This window comes from Anoplopoma fimbria, chromosome 13 (genome assembly GCF_027596085.1).
Source record: "Anoplopoma fimbria isolate UVic2021 breed Golden Eagle Sablefish chromosome 13, Afim_UVic_2022, whole genome shotgun sequence".
NCBI lineage: Eukaryota > Metazoa > Chordata > Actinopteri > Perciformes > Anoplopomatidae > Anoplopoma > Anoplopoma fimbria.
In genome coordinates, this window is record NC_072461.1 from 16,407,958 (window position 1) to 16,430,998 (window position 23,041).

Here is a 23,041-nt window from a genome sequence, read left to right on the forward strand (position 1 = left end):
CTGGCAACCTCATAGCTCATTCAGACCATAACTATAAACAAGAGGAGCAGCTTCTCCGGTTAGCAACCGCTAGGCTAACCGACTTTCTCTCTCAGTAGGTTGTTCATTTATCTCATAACATATACGGGACTAGTTTTCTGACTGCTACACAGCCCTTAATAATATTGACATGCGGTACAAGTTTGTTTCAAAGCTATTCGTGGACTAAGGTTAGCATGACAGCTAGCTAGCTAAGGGGAGCTAGTCAGCCAACAAACTCAGCTGTTGTAAGCAGTATGTCCACGACGCAAAGCCACGTGTGTGCTGTGATATAAAGGACGTGATATAAATGAAAACGCATGTGATAAGCGTTGTATTGAACATGTGTATGTCCCTAATCATTTGACTTTGAGGAGCTAAGGGGAGCCGGGTTAACGTCACTGATAACTGAGCTGGGCAGACTCAGCGTGGACACGTCCTTTTAAGGCTGCTTGTGGGAGCTGTGGCAGTCTTTCCTTACCCCCATATCTTTCCTTAACTAGTTTGTAACTTCAGCATCAAAAGCCCAAAACCTGACACTGTGTCTTTTTTCATTTCAGGTCCAACAGTTTATCTGGGTCAGCCAGTCCATTTGAGGATCTCCACCTTCCATTCAAACAATGACCTGACCAATGGACCACAGCAGTGTCTGCTCAATTAGAGGGTCTCTTGTGGGGGTAGATCATGAATGACAAACTTGTCTTCCTGGGCCTGCTGTACTTTGTCCAGGGCATCCCCTATGGTCTCCAGTCTTCCCTGCTTCCTGTCTACCTGCGTGGAGCCGGTCACTCCCTAACACGCATTGGCTTCACCAAGATCCTCTACTTCCCATGGGTCCTCAAGGTGCTCTGGGCCCCTTTTGTGGACCGGGTTGGCACGAAGCGCCGCTGGCTGGTGGGGACAGTGTCTGGGCTGGCTCTGACATGCCTCGCCAGTGCTGCCCTGGCCCCAGAAGCACATATCTGGGGAGTAGCAGGAACCCTGTTGGCCATGAACTCCTTGGCTTCTGTCCAGGATATTGCTGTAGACGGGGCCGCGGTGGGGTTGTTGAAAGGTCGTGGGGAGCTGGGCCTGGGCAACACAGCCCAAGTCGTGGGCTATAAAGCTGGATCTGTGTTTGCCGGAGGTGGGCTGCTGGCTGTGATTGACGTGGCTGGATGGAGCTGGATGTTTATGCTGCTGACGTTTGTGTACGCAGGCGTGGCACTGTTTGTGTGGGGGGCCCCTGTGCTGGACGATGATACTTTGAGGGCTCAACAGGCAGATGGCAGCAGGAGGGGAGGGCAGGGAGCAGACGCTATGAGGCCATGGAGAGTGTGGAGGAAAATGCTGGCAGTGCCGGGCACCCCTTGGACAGTCCTGTATGTGCTGACCTACAAACTAGGTGAGTCCGATTAATACACAAGCACTTGTTGAAATGACTCAGAAATGACTCAAATATTGGAGACCAAAATCGGCTGCTTCTAGAATATCATTTTCTTAATCAATTGTTTGATCTAAAAATGTCACATAAAAGTGACAAATATCCATCACATTTTTCGAGGCGATATTAAGCGTATAATGAGATAAAACAGAGAAAAGCAGCAAATCATCACAATGGAGAGGCCGGAACCAGAGAATGGTAGGATTTTGATATATGACTGAAACGATTAATCAATAAAATTGTTTCAGATCAATTTTATGTTGATCGACTAACTGATTAATTGACTAATTGTTGCAGCTCTAATTGTTGCAGCTCTAATTATTTGGCGCAGACTGCACTCATGATTGACATCACTAAAGGACGAATCAGACGCAAAAGAAAGAGCACAGAGGAGAATAAAGATAAGATAAGATAAGATAATCCTTTATTAGTCCCGCAGCGGGGAAATTTGCAGACTTACAACAGCGTAGGGTAAAGTGCACACAAGAGACATAGTAGAAGAAGACAAGCTAAGAATAAAAAATAAAGAAATAAAAAATTAAAATAAAATAAAACAAGTATTATAAATAAGCAATAAAAAACAGTAGAAAAAAACAACAATAACTGAAATATTATATTTACAGACAGAAAAAAAAAAACCAACAACTATTTTAACTATTTTAACTTTCTTAACTATTATTGCACAGTGTAGTGTATTGCACAGGTTATTATTGTCATGTGGTCATGTGGTCTGCTGGGAGCAGAGTTGGTTGTGCAGCCTGACAGCAGCAGGAAGGAAGGACCTGCGGTACCTCTCCTTCACACACCGGGGGTGAAGCAGCCGGTGGCTGAAGGAGCTGCACAGAGCTGCCAGGGTGTCCTGCATGGGGTGGGAGGTGTTGTTCATCAGGGATGACAGCTTGGCCATCACCCTCCTGTCTCCCACCACCTCCACCGTATCCAATGGACACCCCAGCACACTGCTGGCCTTCCTGACAAGCTTGTTCAGTCTCTTCTTGTCAGCTGCTGAGATGCTGCTGCTCCAGCAGACCACTGCATAAAAGATGGCTGATGCCACCACGGAGTTGAAAAAGGTCTTCAGGAGTGCTCCCTGCACTCCAAAAGACCTCAGTCTCCTCAGCAGATACAGTCTGCTCTGACCCTTTTTATACAGTGAATTTGTATGATGAGTCCAGTCCAGTTTATTGTTCAAGTGAACACCCAGGTACTTATAAGATTGCACAATCTCAATGTCCTGTCCCTGGATGTTCACTGGTTCCGGAGGACAGTGTTTTCCCCGGTGGAAGTCCACCACCAGCTCTTTGGTTTTACCAGAGTTGATCTGGAGGCGGTTCCGCCGGCACCATCCTATGAAGTCCTGGTTCAGTTCTCTGTATTCCCTCTCATCGCCTGCGGAGATGAGGCCGACGATTGCAGAGTCGTCAGAGAACTTTTGCAGGTGGCAGGTAGCAGAGTTGTATGTGAAGTCTGATGTGTATATGGAGAAGAGGAATGGAGCCAGAACGGTTCCTTGTGGGGCCCCCGTGCTGCAGGACACCCGATCTGACTCACACTCCCTTATCCTCACATACTGTGGACGGTTGGTGAGGTAGTCCAGTATCCATGCAGTGAGGTGGTGGTCCACCCCGGTCTGCTCCAGCTTGTCCCTCAGAAGCAAAGGCTGGATGGTGTTGAAGGCACTGGAGAAGTCGAAGAACATGACTCTCACAGTGCTTCCAGCCTTTTCCAGGTGAGAAAGGCATCTTTGTAGCAGGTAGATGACAGCGTCATCCACCCCGATGCCAGGTTGATAGGCGAACTGAAGAGGGTCCAAAGATGAGATCACCAGGGGGCGGAGGTGCACAAGGACCAGCCGCTCCAGGGTCTTCATCAGGTGGGATGTTAGAGCCACCGGCCTGAAGCTGCTGAAGTCCTTGGCCCCCGGGGTCTTTGGGACTGGCACCACGCAGGACGTCTTCCATAGCTGTGGTACCCTCCCCAGCTTCAAGCTCAAGTTAAAGATGTGCTCCACTATCCTGCACAGCTGGTCTGCGCAGGATCTGAGGAGCCTTGAGCTGATGCCGTCCGGACCCGTGGCTTTTCTCACCTTTATCTTCCTCAGTTCTTTTCTCACCTGATTATATATATATATATTTTATTATATATAAATAGGACCACTTCCAGCTCATCTAGCTTATATGTTTTTATTTGCTTTCTGTTTACAAAACAAAAATAAGACAAAAGGATAAAAAACTTCCTCGGAGCAATGAAAAGTAAATTTTCCTGAAATCGTCCCCTTTGTCCCACTGTGATCATTTCTTTAGTTGTGTTCCTGCCTTCATGTAGTGCTCAGAGCTCACCACTAGATGTCTCTGTTGTTGTGTCCATGAAGACCGAACTAACGAGTTAGTGTATTGGAAAAGTTTGGGAAGTTATTATTACTTGCCAATTTATTGTGTCTTAGCAGGTCCTGTATGCACATTGGAAAATACAGGCCCTAGTACGATAAAGCAGTTGTTTTTAATGTCTCAGTTATAAAAGTATAAACCTAAGGCACTTGAACAAGAACACAATGTTAGTTTGAAAACATATTGCGCTGATGCAGTAAGTAAGTTTTGTATGTGATTTGAAACAAAAAACTGAAAGTAGTTTCAGTTCAGTCAAGCTTGTGTGTGTGTGGGAGAGAGAGTTGATACGACCAGAGTTTGGTGTTTGGTAGCAGAAGGGGATTATGTAAGGATTAGAGTGTCTTTGTGTCTGTTGCGTTCAGAAACCGAAATGGAAGAAGGCACATCATGTTGATGTGTGTTTTTGTGTGTATGTGGGTGTTGGGAATATAATTGTCTCCTCACATTTGCATAGCTTTCACTTGTGTATGTGTTGAATGCATATGCTTTTGTTTTTTTAGATTGTGTGTGTGCGTGTGTGTGTGTTTTTGAGAGAGTTTTAAGGGTGGCTCAGTAATCGGATGAGTCCCAGCAGACGACACTACTAGACAAAATATGAAGGCTGGCTGGACCCCCTAATCTGTCTGGGGAGCAACCCCCCCAACACTCTCTCTGTCACACGAACACATCATCGGCTGAATCCCATGATTACAACAAGAATTACTGTAGTAGTTAGTGTTTTCTCAGTAGATTCATTAAAACCCTTGTCACTCGTTATATATTTTAGCAGTCTGAGTATTTCCCATCTTTGCGGGGTATTGTGTAATATTTTAGATTAGTCCTGGATGTGCCAGCATAATTGCCTATGTGAGACAGTATTGTTTTTGTTCAAGGGGTGTGTGGGTATGTTTGTGTGATCTGCCTGTCTGAACATCCCCCCCCTCACTAAGCACACACTGACACACACACACACACACACACACACACACACACACACACACACACACACACACACACACACACACACACACACACACACACAAGCATAGACCCCCTCTCCCTCATCTATCCCTAATGAACTCTGAGTTTGCGCTGGGTCCGACACAGTGGCCAATCATCGGAGGCCTCGTGTCTGAACCGTGACCCCTGTGCCATCTGAGGCCACAGGCGTGATGGGACAACTGTCTGGGTAGACTCGGAGGGATGGACGGAGGGCTTCGGGGGGTTGGAGAGAAAATGTAAGCGGAAAAGGTCAGGAAATAGGCAAACGAGAGGGTTTGAGTTGCAGATAAGCTCAATTGATGGTTAAAAACATTTTAATATCCTGTTGTTGTCATATTTAAAGAAACAAACTCTGCTCAGTTCTGTGCTGGCTTGTAAATCTGCCAAAACACAGTTATAGCTAAAATGGCGCTCCTCGTTATCATTTTAAGATACTGACTGAAGTGTTCATTTCTATAATTTGACAATTTGAGTAACAAAATTATTTTACCACACTTTTTTCAGCTATATCAACACCTTCAATGCTTTGAATTTAAATACTTTCCATTGCAAGTCCTCAACTATTCTAATATTGTTATTTGCAATTACCGACTCATCCCTAGTGTTAGTGATGCCACCGTGTTCGTGGTTGGGGGTCAGTAGCTCTGTATGTTTGAAAAGAGACGTGAATGATGGTGAGAAGAGGTGGCCCCTGATGGTGGCTTTCCCTGGGAACTGACCAGGTGGACGGAGGAATGGATGGATGGATGGATGGATGAACACAAAAAAGAAAAGCTTTGTCCCAATACTCCACTCTAACCTTTTCCTTCAAAAAGGCGAATACAATGTTTATTGATATAATACACGCAGTTATCAGTTTATTAGCCACATCTCATTAATATGAATGGGTTTGAAAACATATCAAAAACGACTTTCATTGTAATGAAATGCAGTTCAACAGCACCAGATATTATAGCCTTCATAATGAAATTGACTCCTCTCCAAATCAGTTTCAACAAAAACCTTCATGAAGGTATGAAGATTTATTGCTGTGCTGTTGTATTAGACTGCATTAATTTTAGCAATGAACTGGCAACTGAGTGTATATTGGATAGAGACTAGTAGGCTCATGTTCTCATGTTCATGTGAACATTGGGATGGAAACAACTTTGAAAAAAGCCATTGACAAGGGTCTTTTTTCTTCTTCTTGCACTGTTTAATGGCAAGTTGCATCAAGTTTAATGTTGTACCATTGCCCTCTACTGTGCATGTTTCTTTGTTTTTTCAGCTTTACTCAACATGCTTTATAAGTGCAAATTTGCCTCTGCCTTACAATTTCTGAAGGAAGAAGGGAAAGAAGGCTGTTTTTTTTTTATCGGGACTACATTTCACATGCATGCACAGAAATATAGTATAGTATTTTGTTTCTTTAATTAATTGAAAACAAATGCACAAAAGAAAATGTGGCCCTGCTCATCTCAAATACTCACACACTTACATATTCATACTCAAACCAAACATCCTGGTGTTGAAATGAGGCCTACAGTCCAGTGACAGAGCAGTTTCAGAGACAAGGGCGCCAGCAGAAGTGCATGCTGTTGGGTTTCGGGGAGGTCATGGAGTTCTGAGATATGAAGGGAGGTGGAATGAGGAGTGGGAATGAGAGAAGAGAGAAACCTTGGGATTGAGTGTTGGGGGGGGACTTTTCCAGAGGGAAAAAGAAGGACTGCAGGGAGGGAGGCTGAAGGAAGGGATGAATAAATGAACAACCGCCACATGGTGCCCTGAGAAAGACAGAGAGCAAAATGCCAATGTAAATAATCACACTTAGCCATGCACAAACTTATAGATCCAAGATCATTCTGGATGTTTGAGAGTCTTATCCACATTTCTGGCCACCTAAATCTCACATAATGAGCTAAATCCCCAAAACATCACATGCTTTCGTCAACAAATAATATTTTCATAATATTGGCCTGTTTTGTTGTGTGTTGGACTTGCATTACATAACTGATGTAAACAAAGTTTTGATGGAATTGGAAAACACTTGTCACCCTATTATTTTCTGTCTTAAGTTTGGTTTGTTTCAACACCATCTCTATCAATTTCAGACCTAAGGTAGACCCCAATCCATTCATTTGAGTACATTTTAGTGTGGCGATTGTTGTGTTTATTTTTGGATCACAGATACACTGAGAAATTTAATCTAAATTAGAAACTGAAATCTTGTTGGTTTTTTTTAACCAACAAATACTACTGTTGTAGGTACAATATTGTAGGACAAAAATACTGTAACTCAAATTGCCTTTTTAAAAGACATAATTGAATAGTTGCAGAGCCAATTCCTACAGCAATTCTTCTTTACATCCTTTAAATTAAGGGGCTATTTACTCCCAAAATGGATATTAATATTACATGATTTCTGAGAAAATAAACGCAAAATACAAACAAAATCAACCCAGTAACCTCGCAGGTTTGGGTGATGGTGGGTCTCTTGCTTTTGCATAGTTAAATGACCCCAGGGAGGGCCACAAAGAACTCCTTGACATTTTACATTTTACATTACAGTCATTTAGCAGACGCTTTTATCTAAAGCGACTTACAATAAGTGTATTTAACATAGGTATTCAAGAGAACTACTAGTCACCAGAAGTCATAAGTGCATCTCCTTTCTTAAACAAGCATCTAAGAGCATAAACCAGAGCAAAAGTATAATGCAGAAGCAAATTACTACGAAAACAATAAGTGCAACAAACTAATACAAATACAACAAGTGCAACGACTGATACGGATACAATAAGTGCAACAAACTAATACGAATGCAATAAGTGCTACGAGGAAGGCTCAGGAGTACTTCTTGAAGAGGTGAGTTTTCAGCCTGCGCCGAAAGATGGGCAGTGACTCTGCTGTCCTGACGTCGGTGGGGAGTTCATTCCACCACTGTGGGGCCAGGACAGAAAAAAGCTGTGACCGGGTGGATCGGCCGCAGGGACCTCTGAGCCACGGGGCAACCAATCGCCCCGAGGCAGCAGAGCGAAGTGGTCGGGCGGGGGTGTAGGGCTTGACCAAGGCCTGGAGATAGGAAGGAGCTGTTCCTTTCACTGCCCTGTAGGCTAGCACCAGAGTCTTAAACTGGATGCGAGCTCTTACAGGGAGCCAGTGTAGAGAACGGAGAAGGGAAGTTGTGTGGGAGAACTTGGGGCGATTGAACACCAGACGTGCTGCAGCTTTCTGGACAAGCTCCAGAGGTCTGATGGCCGACGCCGGGGCTCCGGCAAGTAGTGAGTTGCAGTAGTCCAGGCGGGAGATGACAAGAACCTGGATGAGCACCTGCGCCGTCTCCTCAGTGAGGAAAGGGCGAATCCTCCTGATGTTCTAGAGGAGGAATCTGCAGGAGCGTGTGACCGATGCAATGTTTGCTGAGAACGACAGTTGATCGTCCAGGGTCACACCCAGATTCCTCACAGTCCGAGTTGGGCTCACCACGGCATCATCAATGGTGATGGACAGGTCTCGGTGCGGGCAACCCTTCCCCGGGAGGAACAGTAGCTCGGTTTTGTCCAGGTTGAGCTTCAGGTGGTGTGTCGCCATCCACTTCGAGATGTCAGCTAAGCACACAGCAATGCGTGCCTCCACTTGGGTGTCACCGGGGGGAAATGACAAGACCAGCTGGGTGTCATACAGACAAAAGTGTTATGTGTAGAATATTTAAAACTAATCGGGATAACGTCAAGGTGACAGATATTATGTGTCAAACTTTCGGTGGTGTTGGTGGTAGTGTTTTATCAAATTAAGACCAGTTTTCTCATTCAGTTTTTACGTTTGCTTAAAAAATTTTTTGCCCTAAAACAGGGACTCTATTTTGTGCCATGAAACGGTTTCATTATGTGCAGTTAAGCAATCAGACGATTTCTGATTAAATCCATCTCACTAAACTTATACTAATATGTCAGTTAACAAATAATACATTTTACCCATGAAGTGCCCTTCATAACTAGGATGAAATAAACAACCCTGCCTCCCTTCTATCTCTCACTTTAACCCTTAAAGTGTTTAAAGACTTAGTTTCTAATCTTAAGCAGTTATCCATAACATTAAATGTATTGCTTATCTATGACTTAATGTATAAATAGTGTATGATTATATTATATTCTCTTATATGAGTAACACTGAAAAACACCACCAATCTCTCATCTGGAATGTGTCGACCTGATTTGATCAGATTTGATTGACAGTGTTGTGTTACATAAGGTCGTCCTATGATAACCAATTTATCTCCAAAATGTCACCTTTTTATGAGCTTTGAATTGACAGTCCTGTTTTCAGGTTTGAGACAATGTCTTTTTTAGACAGTTAAATGTTTTTTTTAAGCTTACACTTTTTTTACACAGTTTATTTGAAACACTCTAAATCACTATTTCAATGTACAGCAACAATAAGTGCAACAACCCAACAATTAATATAAGAAGAAAAAACTAGAACAAACGGAAACGTCTCACGTGAAATAATCAAAATTTCTCAAACTTAAGCATAAAATAAAATAGTTTTGTTTCTCTCCATGTGTTTATTTCATGGGGCTTGGACCGCACTATACCCGTTTGCAAGTCTAGTAAATGATTGATGTCATGAAGCAACTTGAAAAAAATAGGATAAAAAAACAGCCCTGTTACTTCTCGATGTCAAATTGTTTTGTCTTTCTGTGCTGTCTGCCTCTAATGTAAACATAAAACAGTGTTTTCTTTGAGCCTGCCATCCCTCCTCTCTTTCCTCTTCGCTAACCTCCTAACAATGTCTCTGTTCACCCCCCCCTTCTCTTCCTCTGTCTTGAGCTGTCTCCATCCCATGCTGCTCTCTTAATTCTCCAGTTGTTTAACTCACATCTTTTTTTTTTGTAGTTTTTAGATAAATGCATTATGATTGTCATATTCTACTTAACATCTAATTTCTTCTTCTCTTGCCCCTTTTACACCTACTGCCCTTCATCTCTCTGCCCTTTTCTTTATTTCCTTCGTTATATTTTTTAACACTGTCTTTTTCTTAGTCCTCCACTCCTCCCTCTTTCTCCCCACTCTGTTCCCTCTCTCTCATCGTCTCCCCCCTTCACTCTTGTTCCAGCCTTTTTTCTCCTTCCCCTTCATTCTGCTTGTTTAATCTTTGCGGATGTCTAATGAAATCCCTGCTGAAATGGACAATTGTTGCTTTGAGAATATTTATAGAAAGGAATAATCAGCCTGCTTGTGTTTGTCTGCACGCCCTCCCCCAACCCCCCTCTTTAAAGAAATAATTAGTTGAAGGCAGGACTGTGAAAGCTCTGAGCTTTGAGCTAAACAACAGGCAGACAGGAACGGGAGCACAGAACCATGGGTAAACAACCCAGGCATCATGGGTACCGCTGTTGCCAATGTTTACTTTATTAGGACTAATTTGGTTACGGCAAAGTTGATGCTGCTCATAACAGTTCAGCACAGAGGATGTCGGATATTAAGATGTTAATAATGCACAGAGAGGGTGCAAGTGTATCAGTGCAGCTCCCACTGGGTGTGAGGTAATGTAATGATAAATTGTAAATATGACCGTAAGTCTGTTATCTTGAATTTGAATACATCATGGGTTTAGGATTCAAATTTAGACAACCCCCAGAGTGCAAAGTACATACTGCTCATTACGTCATGTCTGGTTTGAATTACCTCTGGTTATCCTCATTACTTTATTTCCCTTTACTTTATCTAAAAGAAAAACACAGACAGGTAGCTCTGTTTTGGAAAAGTCACTTCCATACCTATCTTACTGGCTTTCATTTTCATGACCAACTTGAACATAGTCATCTTAACTAAATGTAAATTGCCAACATTGAAAGCTGAGTGACAGAAGAGAGAGACAAGTGTTTCCTACACAGAAAATCCACATTTCCTACGCCATGTTTCTGCTGGGTTGTCACACCAGTGGTGACACTTTTCGTTCTACTGCTGCGCTCCCTATCACTGGGAGCTTCTCGCTTTCCTCATTTTTTTTATTTCAGTCTGTTTCATCTGCCTTTTTTTTCTTCCTTCTCTATTTTTGTTTGTCTCCTGGCTGACTGAGTGAGTGAGTCGTCGCGTTGTGTTGCGTCGTCTTTGACAGCAGTCTGGGAGCCAAGCTGTCACTCACGCAGCTCCTTGGTCCCACTGTCTTTCTGAAGTCAGTCTCCATTAATATAATAATGGCGTATAGACGGCACCACTGAATATTTTACTGTAATGTTCAGCAGAACATTCACCCACACTCAACGCCACACAGAGAAAGTCTTATTGTCTGACAGAAACTTTTTATTTTGACTGAAAGGTCTTTGTGAGGTCTGTTTCATCTCTGGAAGTTTCTGTGTTTTTGTTGTGTTTTCCTTTTTGTGCTTTAGGAAAAGTGCTAGGCCCCGATTGATGAAGTGACTGAAGGTATTCTTTTTCTTGTCAGGCATCTATTATTGACACTTTCCAGGAATAGGCCTAGGTGAGCTGTGTGTCGCTGTGTGCAGTGTTTGATTCGGCAGTTGTCGTCTCAGGAAAACCATGTTGTTCAGTCTCGCAGGCTAAACAGTTTGGTACAACATCCTCATCGTATTTTGACTGTGATTGGAATAGGCGTGTGTATTCAGGAAGTGTCTCACATATTTACTGTAGGTGAAAAATAATAATGCTTCGTCAGAGACATACAGTACATAATACATGTCGTATCAATTGTATGTCCTACCATCATCATATGCAACCAAATAACTAATTTCAGTCTCACTCTTGCTCCCCTCTTCTTATTCCTCTGTCTCTCATCTTCTTTTTATCTCCTGATCTTCCCTCTCTGTCCACCTGTCTCTTCTGTCACTATGTATACAGGTGAGCAGGGTGCAGTGACCATGTTTCCTCTTTTCCTGTTGGATCATCACATGACCGCCAGGGAGCTCGGCTTCTGGAATGGCGTTATCGCCATGGGCTTCTCCATCTGTGGGTCTTCCCTGGGAGGCGTGCTGCTCGCTCAGTTCAGGTAGCTTTTGTCAACGCCATTCCTCTCACTTATAAATGTCTGTCAAAATTTCCCAGAACCCAAGGTAACATCTTCAAACATCTTGTTTTGTCCGACCAATAGTCAAAACCCTGAATACTTCTATGACAAGAGTACTTCTTCTCAAAAATGAATAAGGGGGCTCTGATACTCACACATGAATGTGAACATTGACTGGCCCCCATGATTAAAGGTGATTTGATAGATTTCTTGACATCTTCCTCCTAATCTTGCTCCTCTTCTTCTTCATCCTCCAAGCTTTCCGTGTACACTGACTCCTTCTTTCCTTCAGCTTGCTTGCTTGCTTCCTCCTCCTTTACCTCTTCCTCATCACTCTGGGCCTGTTCTCCACATTCTTTTTTTTATTACTCTTCATAGGCTCCTGTTTTTGTGTGTGTATGTTTCTGCCTGTCTGACTGAGTGTGTGCAGTAATTTAAGTAAACATAGCCTTGTTTGAGAGCTCAGGGACCCCCTGTGTCTGGTGTGTTGTGTGAAAACAGCATGAGCAGCAAATCCTTCACACACATTCATGCACGCGCACACACATACACACCCCTCAGGGTTTGATCACAGAGAGCCAACCTGCAACTGTAGTTGAATTTAATTCTCAAATTTAAAGAAAGATACTAAGATGTAGACTTCATGATTGATATATCAAATGGCAATATTGCAGTATATTAGATTTGACTTATTATGGTGACTTTAAATGTGGTATTCTAGCACAGGTATACAGAGTAAAACATCTGGTTAATGCAGAATTACAATTTTCATGTGTATACAGTAATAGATTTGTATAGCAGGTTGTTTTTAGTATCGAATTTAACCTTTACATGTTTTCCCCTTCAGCACATTGACACTGTGCCTGACCGTTGTTGCATAAGGTTTTATGTCCGCTTACACTAGGATCACATCATAGCACAGCCCTGCCTATGGCCAGTGTGATGTAATAAGAGCTATTAATAACAACAATGGCTTTATAGAGGATAGTGTGTTTGTTCCCACACCGTGCATTATTGTACTCTTAAAGGTAGAATATGTACATTTCCTGCATTACAATTTCCAGAAACCAGTAGACCCATGTTATATGTTTTGTGGTGCTGTGTGCTTATGTGATCTCAGATGTTTTCACCAATTTTCGAAACCAGAGAAATACTTAATTTGAATCAAGGTAACGGTCCGTTTCATTTGGTCTCCTGCCAATGGCGACGTATCTTCTTTGTGCGGGCTACAGTGTTGTGGTTGTCTGCCATAAGCTGTTATGAATTAACTTTTTTATCTGCTTTATTCAGTTATTTAACCGATTTGAATCGCCTTGTTTCGAAGACGAGGAAACTTCAGCGGGTAATTATGCTCCTCGAAGATTAGAATTTAAGTAGATCATGCTCAGGAGAACTGATTCCAATGACGACAATGCTGGTGAAGAAAACAATTCTACCATGATCCCACTTTACTTCACAATGTAACCAAACTCTTTCTTTTGTTATTATTTTAAATTGAGAGTCCCATAGTGCCGGAACATTACATGTTGTGTGTTAAACAAAAATCCTACATTCTTCCCTCCTCACATCCACATCTAGAAAATGTTGCGATAAAACCTGTACTACATCATGTGGTCAAGATGTTTAGAGATACTGTAGTTGAACTTGTGCCTTTTGCTGTTATATTGGTGTTTGTGTGCTTGCCTATTTGTTGACATGCGTCAGTTGCTCTGTGCTCTGTCTGATGTCAGTCTTTTTGTCCTTGTGTTGTGTTCCCAGCAGGCTCCCAGGTTTTTTCTCTTGTAACGTGTCACTAGCTAACACAGAGCAAGCCTCCAAAGGCAACATTCTTTTGAGGGGAAAGCACTTTCAAAAGATGTCATTGTTCTACTTTGGCTTTTGATCTTTCACTCTTTCTCTCTATCTCACTTGTAAAGGAATCTGTAACCTATAAAGGTAGTAAAATGTTCACACTGACAGAAAACACTCATCGGTATTACTTCTGAGGATCAGATGTACAAAAGCCATTCAGACTCATCAGTCTGTTAAGAGTCTGTCTATCAGTCTCTACTGGTTGCAGTTTTTGCCATGAGTTTCTGGTGTCTCTATTTGGAAAGAATGTGAAAGTTATACATAATCTTACTTGACCTGTAATGGAAGCACCTCTGTTAGGCCATTATATGTTAAATGACAGCTGATTAATCAGAGTTAATAATTTATAACAATAATTTCCCATTACTCGTTAAAATTCAATTTGCAATAAATGAGATTGCGATAGATGAAAAAATGTATGATTGTTCCACCCATTTTATTTACTTATCATTCCAAAAATTTGATTCTTTATAAAAAATACATGTATGTTGATATTTATATTTGATTAATCAATGAACTGTGAGCAAAAAGTTGTGCAAAGTAAAATATTTAACTTCTCACTTCTATAGATTATTTGATAAGACGGATGTATTTGGTTGTATGAACCATCCAGTGTCAGTTGAACACTTCTCCTTCCTCGCCTCTTTCTGTCACACACACACACACACACACACACACACACACACACACACACACACACACACACACACACACACACACACACACACACACACACACACACACAGAGAGAGTGCTGTCCACCAGTCTACAGTCCCACCTCTAAAAGCTCAGACGGAAGGTTTATCCTCCCCACCATCAGAAATGGCTGAGTGGTCAGTGAATGACCCCCTTTACAACTGCCACTGGCAACCCGAGAACATGGCTATTCTTATCTGGGCCCGGCCTGCGTGAGGTGGCAGCCAGGCAGGTTCTCTTTCTCACACATATATACACACACACACACACATACACACTCGTACACACACACACACACACACACCTCAGCATCTCTAGAGAGTGCGTGATATGAAAGACTGTCATTGAGAAGGGAGGTAAAGGAGCAGCAGAGAGAAGAATGTCTTTAGCATGTGAATGATGCAGGATTGGTTTTCCAGTAGAGAAGGGTGAGGGGAAAGGATGCAGAGGAGGGTGGAGGGAGAGAAAGAGAGGGGATTTTTTGCACTGAAATAAAAAAGGGAAATAAAAATATGTGCATCTTCAGAATTACTTGTGAATGAGTCAAAGAAAGTGTTCACTACAGATGGTTCTCCTGCCTTTTGAAAATATGTTTTTGTAATAATCTGTTAACTCTTAATCACACACACAAATTATTTTATTTTATCATTGTATTTGAGAGCGACTCTTTGTTTCTGTTTGAGATATTATATATTATATTATAGAAAAAGACAAAAGTTAAATGTCACATTATATATTTAATGTCATACAGTCATATGTCACCATAGGTTCTAGTTTATTGTGATGCACATTTTTCTGTTTTTGTTTATAGATTAAACAATTAATCAAGATAATAATCAATTATGAAAATAGTTGCTAGTTTAAGTGTTGTCGGGGACGTGTGGGGCATGTCAGCAGTCTCCACTCTCTCCTCATTTCCAGTGGCATTTGTCCACAATCAAAAAAAGGAAAGCATTCAGAGATCAATATTCATCAGAAGATCTGTGTTTTGTCACAATTTATACAAATACAAATCAGGGGCCTCATCTCATGAGGCAGGAAAACTGGTAAACTTTGCTGCGAAGAATATTGAACTTTAGATCTCAATCATGGACTGAAATAGTTTAACTCAGTGCTCTTAACAAACAAAATCAGATATCCTGCTTTGTGTGACAGGCTCCTTTTTCCTCAGGCTTTTTTACACATAAATAATTACATGCAAAAAGACAAACAAACAAACACACACACAGTCTTTTGAGTGGCAGGCATCCTCTGAGTGATTGGCATCGCTAATCCCTGATGTCACACAACGTTTGTATGTGTTTGTGTGTGCGTGCATGTGTTAACGGTGATTAATTATCTTCCTCATGCTGGGGATCTCCTTAGGTTATTGATTACGTCACGAACCAAACCAACAGGGGGATGATTTTCTTGCACTAACAGGGAATCAATTAGTGTCTGGGGACTTGTTTACTTAAGCACGTGCACACATGTTACTGTGTGTACGCATGTATGTGTGTGTGTGAAATTGTGTGTAACATGGAAAGAAAAAGCGCAGTGTCTCCAAATTTACTAACCGTGAGCCCCTGTCACCACATATCCCACTGCTCATCAATAACACTCGTACCTCAAAGTTGTTGAACATCTCTCTGATACTTGGATGGTTTTCTGGTCTCTCTGCAGCATCGGGGCTATGATGCGACGTGTGTTTGTACTGCGAACCATCAGCATGGTCTTCCAGAGCTCTCTACTCACTGTACTGGAACCATCACCACTCATGAAAGGTGAGAGACAGACTGAAATACAGTCACTGACACCTTTTTAACTGGAGCCTAGTTACAGCACATATTACCGTTTGCCATTTTCCTATGTGGTCCAGTTTGTCTGTTTATGTTGGTGCTCTGGTGTAATTATAATGCAAGCAGGTGATGGAAGGACAAGAAAAAAAAAAACCTCTATTCAAGTGTTTTTACACTCATAACAGAAGTAAGAGTGACCCTGTTAGTTTTTTATTCTTTCCCATGAATAGTGTATCAGCGCACAACATGTTGTTTATTGAATTCTGTAGATTTACATATTTAAACTTTCCAGATCTTGATCCCATATGAATGCTGTCCTTATTTGAACCGCCAGTCTCTTGAATAAACAAATTAACATGCAGGTACATGTAAAAACATAGCTTTAGGTCACAATTGTAGAATGTGAGGTTATGATGAACACACAAGGATAGTCACACTGACTATGCTCTTATAGTTAGATAAGGTTAAATCCTCTTTTGTTGACGATAAAAACTGTTTATTCAACACAATCAACATGTTTAAAGGCCACGGTTTGAAAATGCTCCATAATCAGTCATAACAACTACAGACTTGTGTAATGTGATGAATAACAAAAGGCAAAAAAAAATCAAATGAATCCCCAACAATGACTGAAAAACACTCAGAAAATGTAACAAACTAGGTTCTCAAAAATGAGCATTTGGTTTAGCCAACACCTCTGACAATCTCAACAAAGACTACATTATGACATTCACTACTCTGCTATTGTGTTGTGGTGTTGCCGTCAGTGTGTTCAGCCCCTGGAAATTTATGACATAAGGTGTGTGTTTTCCATTTTTTTAATGAAGGTTGTCAGCTGATTTCTGTCACCTTGGTTGGCAGGTAATCATTTGATATTAAAGTTAGGTAATGTCTGTACAGCACCGTTTTATAATAGATATTTTACCTTCACAGTGAAAGTTCAAATTCTCACAATAGTTTTACTGACTCATTTCCTTGTCTGGTCTGTGGTTGGGTGACCTGGAGCCTGTTTGGTTGTCAAACAGTGTGCCTCCAACTGTTGGGCACTTCATCAGTTTACTGCAACAAGAGGCTGCAAGATACATAAAGTGTTTCCAAGATAAGATATGGAATTTGAATGACAAAGGAAGAACATATTTCTTTCACACTTCTTTTGAAAAGTTTCATATCTTTAGTCTTTAAAAATGAATCGATAGTCATCGAGGCAGAATCACTCTTTAGTTCTACTCAGAGACATTTTGACATTTTCAAGCTGTGATGTGCGGACACAATAAGACATTGCTTCATCTTTATTTGTACAACTTGTTGGAAGGTAAGATGCACAGTAATTGTTTAAATGTGGGGATAACTGCACCCACTTTCTCTCCTTGAAGTGTTGCACTCATTTGTACACAGAAAAAGTGACAGAAATTGTTGAGTAAAGAATGAAAAAAGAGAGCGAGACGGAGAAGCTAAAACCGCTGCTTACTTTCTAACTTCTGCACACATCAATGTTGGCTTATCGTTTAGAAAATTACAGAAATTCGCAGACACAGTGACAAAAAGGTTAGGAACTATTACCTACTGATTGAACCAGATGTTCAATACTAATACAGCCCAAGAGTAGATGATGCAGAGGACATTGATAGACAGGTGCTCTTTCTCTCTCCAGAGATCCATTCCGTTATTAATGTCTGAATGACAAATCTGATTCTGTTACACAGCCAGTCGCAAAGCTTTTGGGGATTCATATCTGCGCCCTTTATCTCCGTCTGAGTTGTCTGTTCCCCTATCAAGCCTCTCAGACTGAAAGTTGAGGCCTCTCCCCCCCTTTACTTTAAACCCAGAACAAAGATTTCAGGAAAACTCAACCCAAAAAAAAACCCGGAAAAACATTCAGTTTCAGATTTTTCAATATTACATGATAACCCTCCGCTTCCCACTCTTCCAGTCTGATCAGTCGGTGTATCTGTGTGACTCCAACAGTCTTGTGTCGCTGACTGAAGAGTCTTATTCGGGAAAAACTCTGGCGGCTTGAGTGAATAATTCAGTGTTAGCTGGAGCAGAGACAGATAGGCTCTGTGGTTCCTCTGTGTTTCCCCACTAACACCGCTCTGCCACTTCCCCTCAGAGGATACGCTACATGTGTTTTGGGGACGAGGGGGGGTTGGCGGTGGGGGGAGTTGGCGGTGGAGGGAGAACGGAGAGGAGGCACTTCAGCAGCTTACCGTTTCTTGCTGCTTTGTCTCTCTACTTTGATTTCTACATAGAATGGTATAGTGAGAAGCGAGAACAGTGTAAAATTGAGTTTTCTGCCTATTTCAGAAAAACGTAATAGTTGCACTAAGACGTTCTGTGTCTGTTTTTGCTTGATTTTGTGTGTTTGCTACTTCAGGTATGGCCGTCCTGAGTATGAGTGTTCAACACTTTTTGGGCGGGCTCATCACCACCCTCACCTTCACTACCATGATGCATTGCACTCAGAGGGCCGAGGAAAGCATCCAGGTAAAGCACACTTTATTTATTCGCCAACAGCCCTATAATAGAGACCGAGACCGCTCTAATGTAATACATTTTTCTCTTTTGTCGCTACATTTTATGGTATTAATTGTTGAATTCTTTGGTGTGAGGTCATTTCCTGTGGCTTCATCAGACGACACAATTTTTCTTTTCGTTTCTTTTCTCCTTCCTTCCCTTCTTTCCTATTTCCGTCTTGGTTTAATTGTGCTATTATGTCATTTAAGGTCATTTCCTTTGATTGTCGGGGGGAGGCGTAGAGGGAACTCCTCAGCATGCAGTGACATACCAAACCTATCGTCACCTATACCTGTCAGTTCTCATCAGCTGTTTCCACCTGGAAAATCTCAGACCCAGTTTCTATTCATTGCTTCTTTCTTTTCTTTCTGCCCCTCCCTCGCTGGAATTGTCCCTCCTACCACCTCACTTTATTTCTTTGTCATTCTGGTGTCCTTTAAACACTCTACGACTTTTTCCTGTCCTCTCTCGTTTTCTCCTCTTTAACATAACTCCTTTTGTCCCCGTCGTAACTGGGCCATCGTTGCCTGGAGGTGATCGCTACTCACACAGCCACTCACTCGTCACTCAGTCAATCTCTGAAGGTGACAAATTATCATTTAAATTGCTGTCACTCTTAAAGTGGAGAAGAAAGGGGAAACAAATCAGAGGCTGTAGCACAGATATCAGGATCTGGTTTCTGATAAAATGAATGACATAGAGAACCAAATCCAACATGTGATGATGAGAACCACCGTTAATTTGAGAGGTTCTCATGGCACATGTACTGTTTGCTTGTTAGTGTGTCAGTGTGTGAATCTGTGTGTGTGTGTGTGTGTGTGTGTGTGTGTGTGTGTGTGTGTGTGTGTGTGTGTGTGTGTGTGTGTGTGTGTGTGTGCGCACACAGGAGGAGGGAGCATTAGCTCGCCTGTGTGTTATTGAAGTTAGTGCTATCCAGTGACAGAAAGCTGATAGTGTGAGTGCTTGTTAACGATCCCCAGGAGATAGAAACCAAATCTGTTACAACAAGTTGCTCAGAAAAAAGGCACTCCACTTAGCTTTGGTCACAGAGGCTCTCAGAGTTCTCTACCTCAGTGTAAAGACCACAGTGGTCTAAACTCTCACCACCAGATCCTCAACGCTCCTCGAATTCATACCATTTCATTTTCAGTTTTTCTTTTCCAGTGAGAAATGTCCAGTACAGATCGTAGTGGTTGTGGTAACTAATCTAGCTTTTTGATTAAGTGATTAATCATCTAGTCTACATCATATCTGAAAATAGTGAGAAATGTGTGAGTCCTAGCCGACCTCTTCAGATATCTTGTTTCGGCTGTACAACAGTAATAAAAGCAAAATATACTCACTTAACAAGGATATAAAAAACAGAAAATCTGCAAATCCTCACAATGTAGAAGCTGGAACTATGATTAATCAATTATCAAAATAGTTGCTGATTCTTTTTCTGTAAATCTACTAATCAATTAATCGACTAATTTATGCAGCTCTCTTTCTAAAATGACGAAGGAAATGGTGCACAGCAAAAAAAACTGTTATTCCTGTTAAAGAGGCTTATTGTATAATTTGTGGATGTACAGTAGTGAAGGATCACAACGCTCACGCTTGTTTACCAGGTGAATTTTAAACCAGCAAATTGTCCAACTGAAGGTTGACTGTTTCACTCTAAATAGTCATTTGAAGTTCTAATTTGATATATCTTTATTCTTTTTTAATGCAGAAGAGTCATTTGTGCATGAAAATGTCTCAGAATTACTTACAATTAAAAAAACGATATTTATTTGATAGAGTAAAGGCATTTGCAATAATCGAGAAAAGAGTCGTAAACCTAAAGAATTAATTAATTCAGGCAAAGTTCTTGGTGATGCCAGAGTCCTTCTGGTTTATTGGAGTTACCTGCCTCACCTGAATGTTGTGCTATCGGGCTGAAGGAGGAGGTTTAGGTAAGATTAGATAATGTCTCACTCTCTCTCGCCTTAAGGCTGGGATCAGATACTCTTCGTTTGGCCTCCATCCATCGTCTCAGGCCCTGATCTCACGCTTTCTCTTTCAGGCTTCCAGTCTTCTTCATTTTATTTTTTATTTCCCCCTTCAATCGTTTCATTTTGCTTTTTGGGACTTTTTCTTGAAAATCACACTTTTAATCTTGTCTCTGTCTTTTGTTGCTGATTATTTTGTATTACAGGTTTATAAATATCAACTGATAAGTTGATAGTATGAAGTGTCACCTCACTACTTTCCCATCTACTACTCCCTCCTTTTACTTACAATGTGCCTTTATCCTCCAAACCCTCTCCTTCCTCATTCCTCCTTCCCCTCGTCCTTTTCTCTTCTCACTTCCCGCTCCTTTACTTCCTCCTCTTACTCTTTTCCCCTCATCCTACCTCCCCACTCTCCCTCTCTCCATTAGGCGACCCACTACAGTTTCCTGGCGACTTTGGAGGTGCTGGGAAAGCTGACATTCAGCGCTCTGGCCGGAGGCGTGGTGGATTGGTTTGGTTTCCAAGTTGCCTTCCTCTTCTTCCTCACCCTCTCCGCCGGGACAGCCCTGCACGTGTGGACGGCGACCTTCACTGGTGCTCTCAGGGAGCACCAGCTCAAAGAACAGCCCAAGTGAGATCAGGATCAGGAAAGGTCCTGATACGGGGCGTCTGCAGGTGCAGAAAATGTATTAAAATAACTTGAGTTTGACTACCAGTATTCAGACACCTCTAAAGTCCTTCCGATAAATATTTAACTTATGACTTTAGCAAATCATTTCAGTAGAGAAGATATGAATAAGTTGACTTTCTTGTTCAGCCATTTTAAGGAGAAATCAGCCATGCAGTTAAATACTCTACTACAGTGTGCTTCTTTTATTTTTTTATTTTTTGCACAATTGTCATTTTACTGGCAAAACTGGCCTTAAGTTTTATTTACTTTACATTTGAAATGTCTGGAAAAGTCTTAATATTTACAGTAACGTGAGGAAACCTGCAGATACTATGTAGTTAGAGATGATCACATTGAGTAATGAGTTGTCTGGACAGTATGGGATCAGTGCATCCAATAAGTGTGATGAATTGGCAGTGACGTAAAGTCATACTGTACTGAGAGTTGAGAAATACTTAGGGAAATATAATCAAAACTGTTTTTATCATCTGAGCCATCTTACTGTTTTAATAAGCCAGCAATAAGAGCTGTAGCCAAAAGCAATTTCGCTACTTTGTGATGCTTGTTCTATCATATTGTACGGGGTATAAATATGTCAGTCAGTCTCCTGAGTTGTATGGGTTACACTTCTAAATGAATGAATCTCTACTACCTCAGCGCTGTATGGTACGATACACAGGAGGCAAATGTATACAGTAGCTGCACCAAGTAGAGCATACACTCATTCACAATGAATAGTTGCAATACATACACTATGTTACCTAAGCTACAACAGTTAGCAAAAGTATGGCTGCAGTTAGTGCAACTGTTTCATGTTCATCTATTTAAAAGTGAATCCAAATGCACACCAGCTGTTGAATCAGGAGCATTTATTCTGTTTTTCAGAGAAGAGTCCCTTTCCGCTTATTTCTTACACATTGCATGTTGCCATCTTGTCTAGGTTTTTCATCAAAGAATCTGACTTATCAAAAAAACTGATAATAACTATGTTCTTTATAAATCTTAAAAGACAAATACCACTGCCAAATTGCAGTCACTTTTGTGTTTTATGTCAATAATATGTACTGTAGAATGTACTGTAACTCTCCATGGTACTGCGCGCTATATAGAATATTTCTCCAAGCTTTAAATATGAATGAAACAGCAGCGTAGAATGATCTGTTTTCACCAGGTTCTGAAATTAAGTCTTAATGAAGTCTTAAAATTGATAATGGAGACAGGCAGATACAACAAGGATGGATATGTTTGCAATAAGGCAGTAATCCCAGCAACTTCAGCCAAAATAAACCTGCTTTCACCATCATAACATGAAGGGATGCCATATTACATCATTACTGGTTCATCCATGTAGCCAGGTTCTCTATGAGATTTGCACAAAAAATAAAGCAGCTGAGTGAATCTTGGACTCTTGTGTCTTTGTGTGTGACCTCTGGTATTTACTACCTGTCACCAGTTTTTACCACATTTTCTATCCCCACGGGAGAGGTCTTGTGTGGTCTTTGAGGACATTCCCACCTTTGTAAATCCACTGCGGCTTATAGCTGCTCCGAACACAACACTGGCTTTCTGCAGTGCACTGGCTGAGGGCTATGGGGAGTGAATAGGGCCTGTGTCACTGGATCCACAACCCATACAGCTCTAATGACACAACAAATGCTGTGAAGGAGGATTAGGCCAGCTTACACGGCCCCTCAATACACCTCCACTTTACACTTTCTCACCCGGCCTCATTATCTGGGCGT

The 23,041-nt window shown here is 41.6% G+C and overlaps 1 protein-coding gene across 2 annotated transcripts; it reads left to right on the top strand.

Annotated features, from left to right (window-relative positions):
• On the top strand, positions 1-22,685 carry mfsd3 (major facilitator superfamily domain containing 3). Of its 2 annotated transcripts, none has more exons than XM_054611016.1 (6): positions 1-98; positions 579-1,402; positions 11,649-11,796; positions 16,024-16,124; positions 18,514-18,623; positions 21,058-22,685. In XM_054611016.1, exons 2-6 carry the CDS (start codon positions 703-705, stop codon positions 21,262-21,264), a joined length of 1,266 nt encoding a protein of 421 aa, XP_054466991.1. In that variant the 5' UTR covers positions 1-98; positions 579-702; the 3' UTR covers positions 21,265-22,685. The 2 variants fall into 2 exon arrangements, with proteins under 2 accessions (XP_054466991.1, XP_054466990.1); XM_054611015.1 differs by having other exon boundaries at positions 1-94.
• The last annotated feature ends 356 nt before the right edge of the window (positions 22,686-23,041 follow it).

Bases quoted from the DNA above. Each gene is read 5' to 3' on its own strand.
- mfsd3 (XM_054611016.1), top strand. From the start codon at position 703: ATGAATGACAAACTTGTCTTCCTGGGCCTGCTGTACTTTGTCCAGGGC. The intron at 1,403-11,648 runs GTGAGTCCGATT...CTATGTATACAG, and splicing joins TGTGCTGACCTACAAACTAG to GTGAGCAGGGTGCAGTGACC. The intron at 16,125-18,513 runs GTGAGAGACAGA...TTGCTACTTCAG, and splicing joins ACCATCACCACTCATGAAAG to GTATGGCCGTCCTGAGTATG.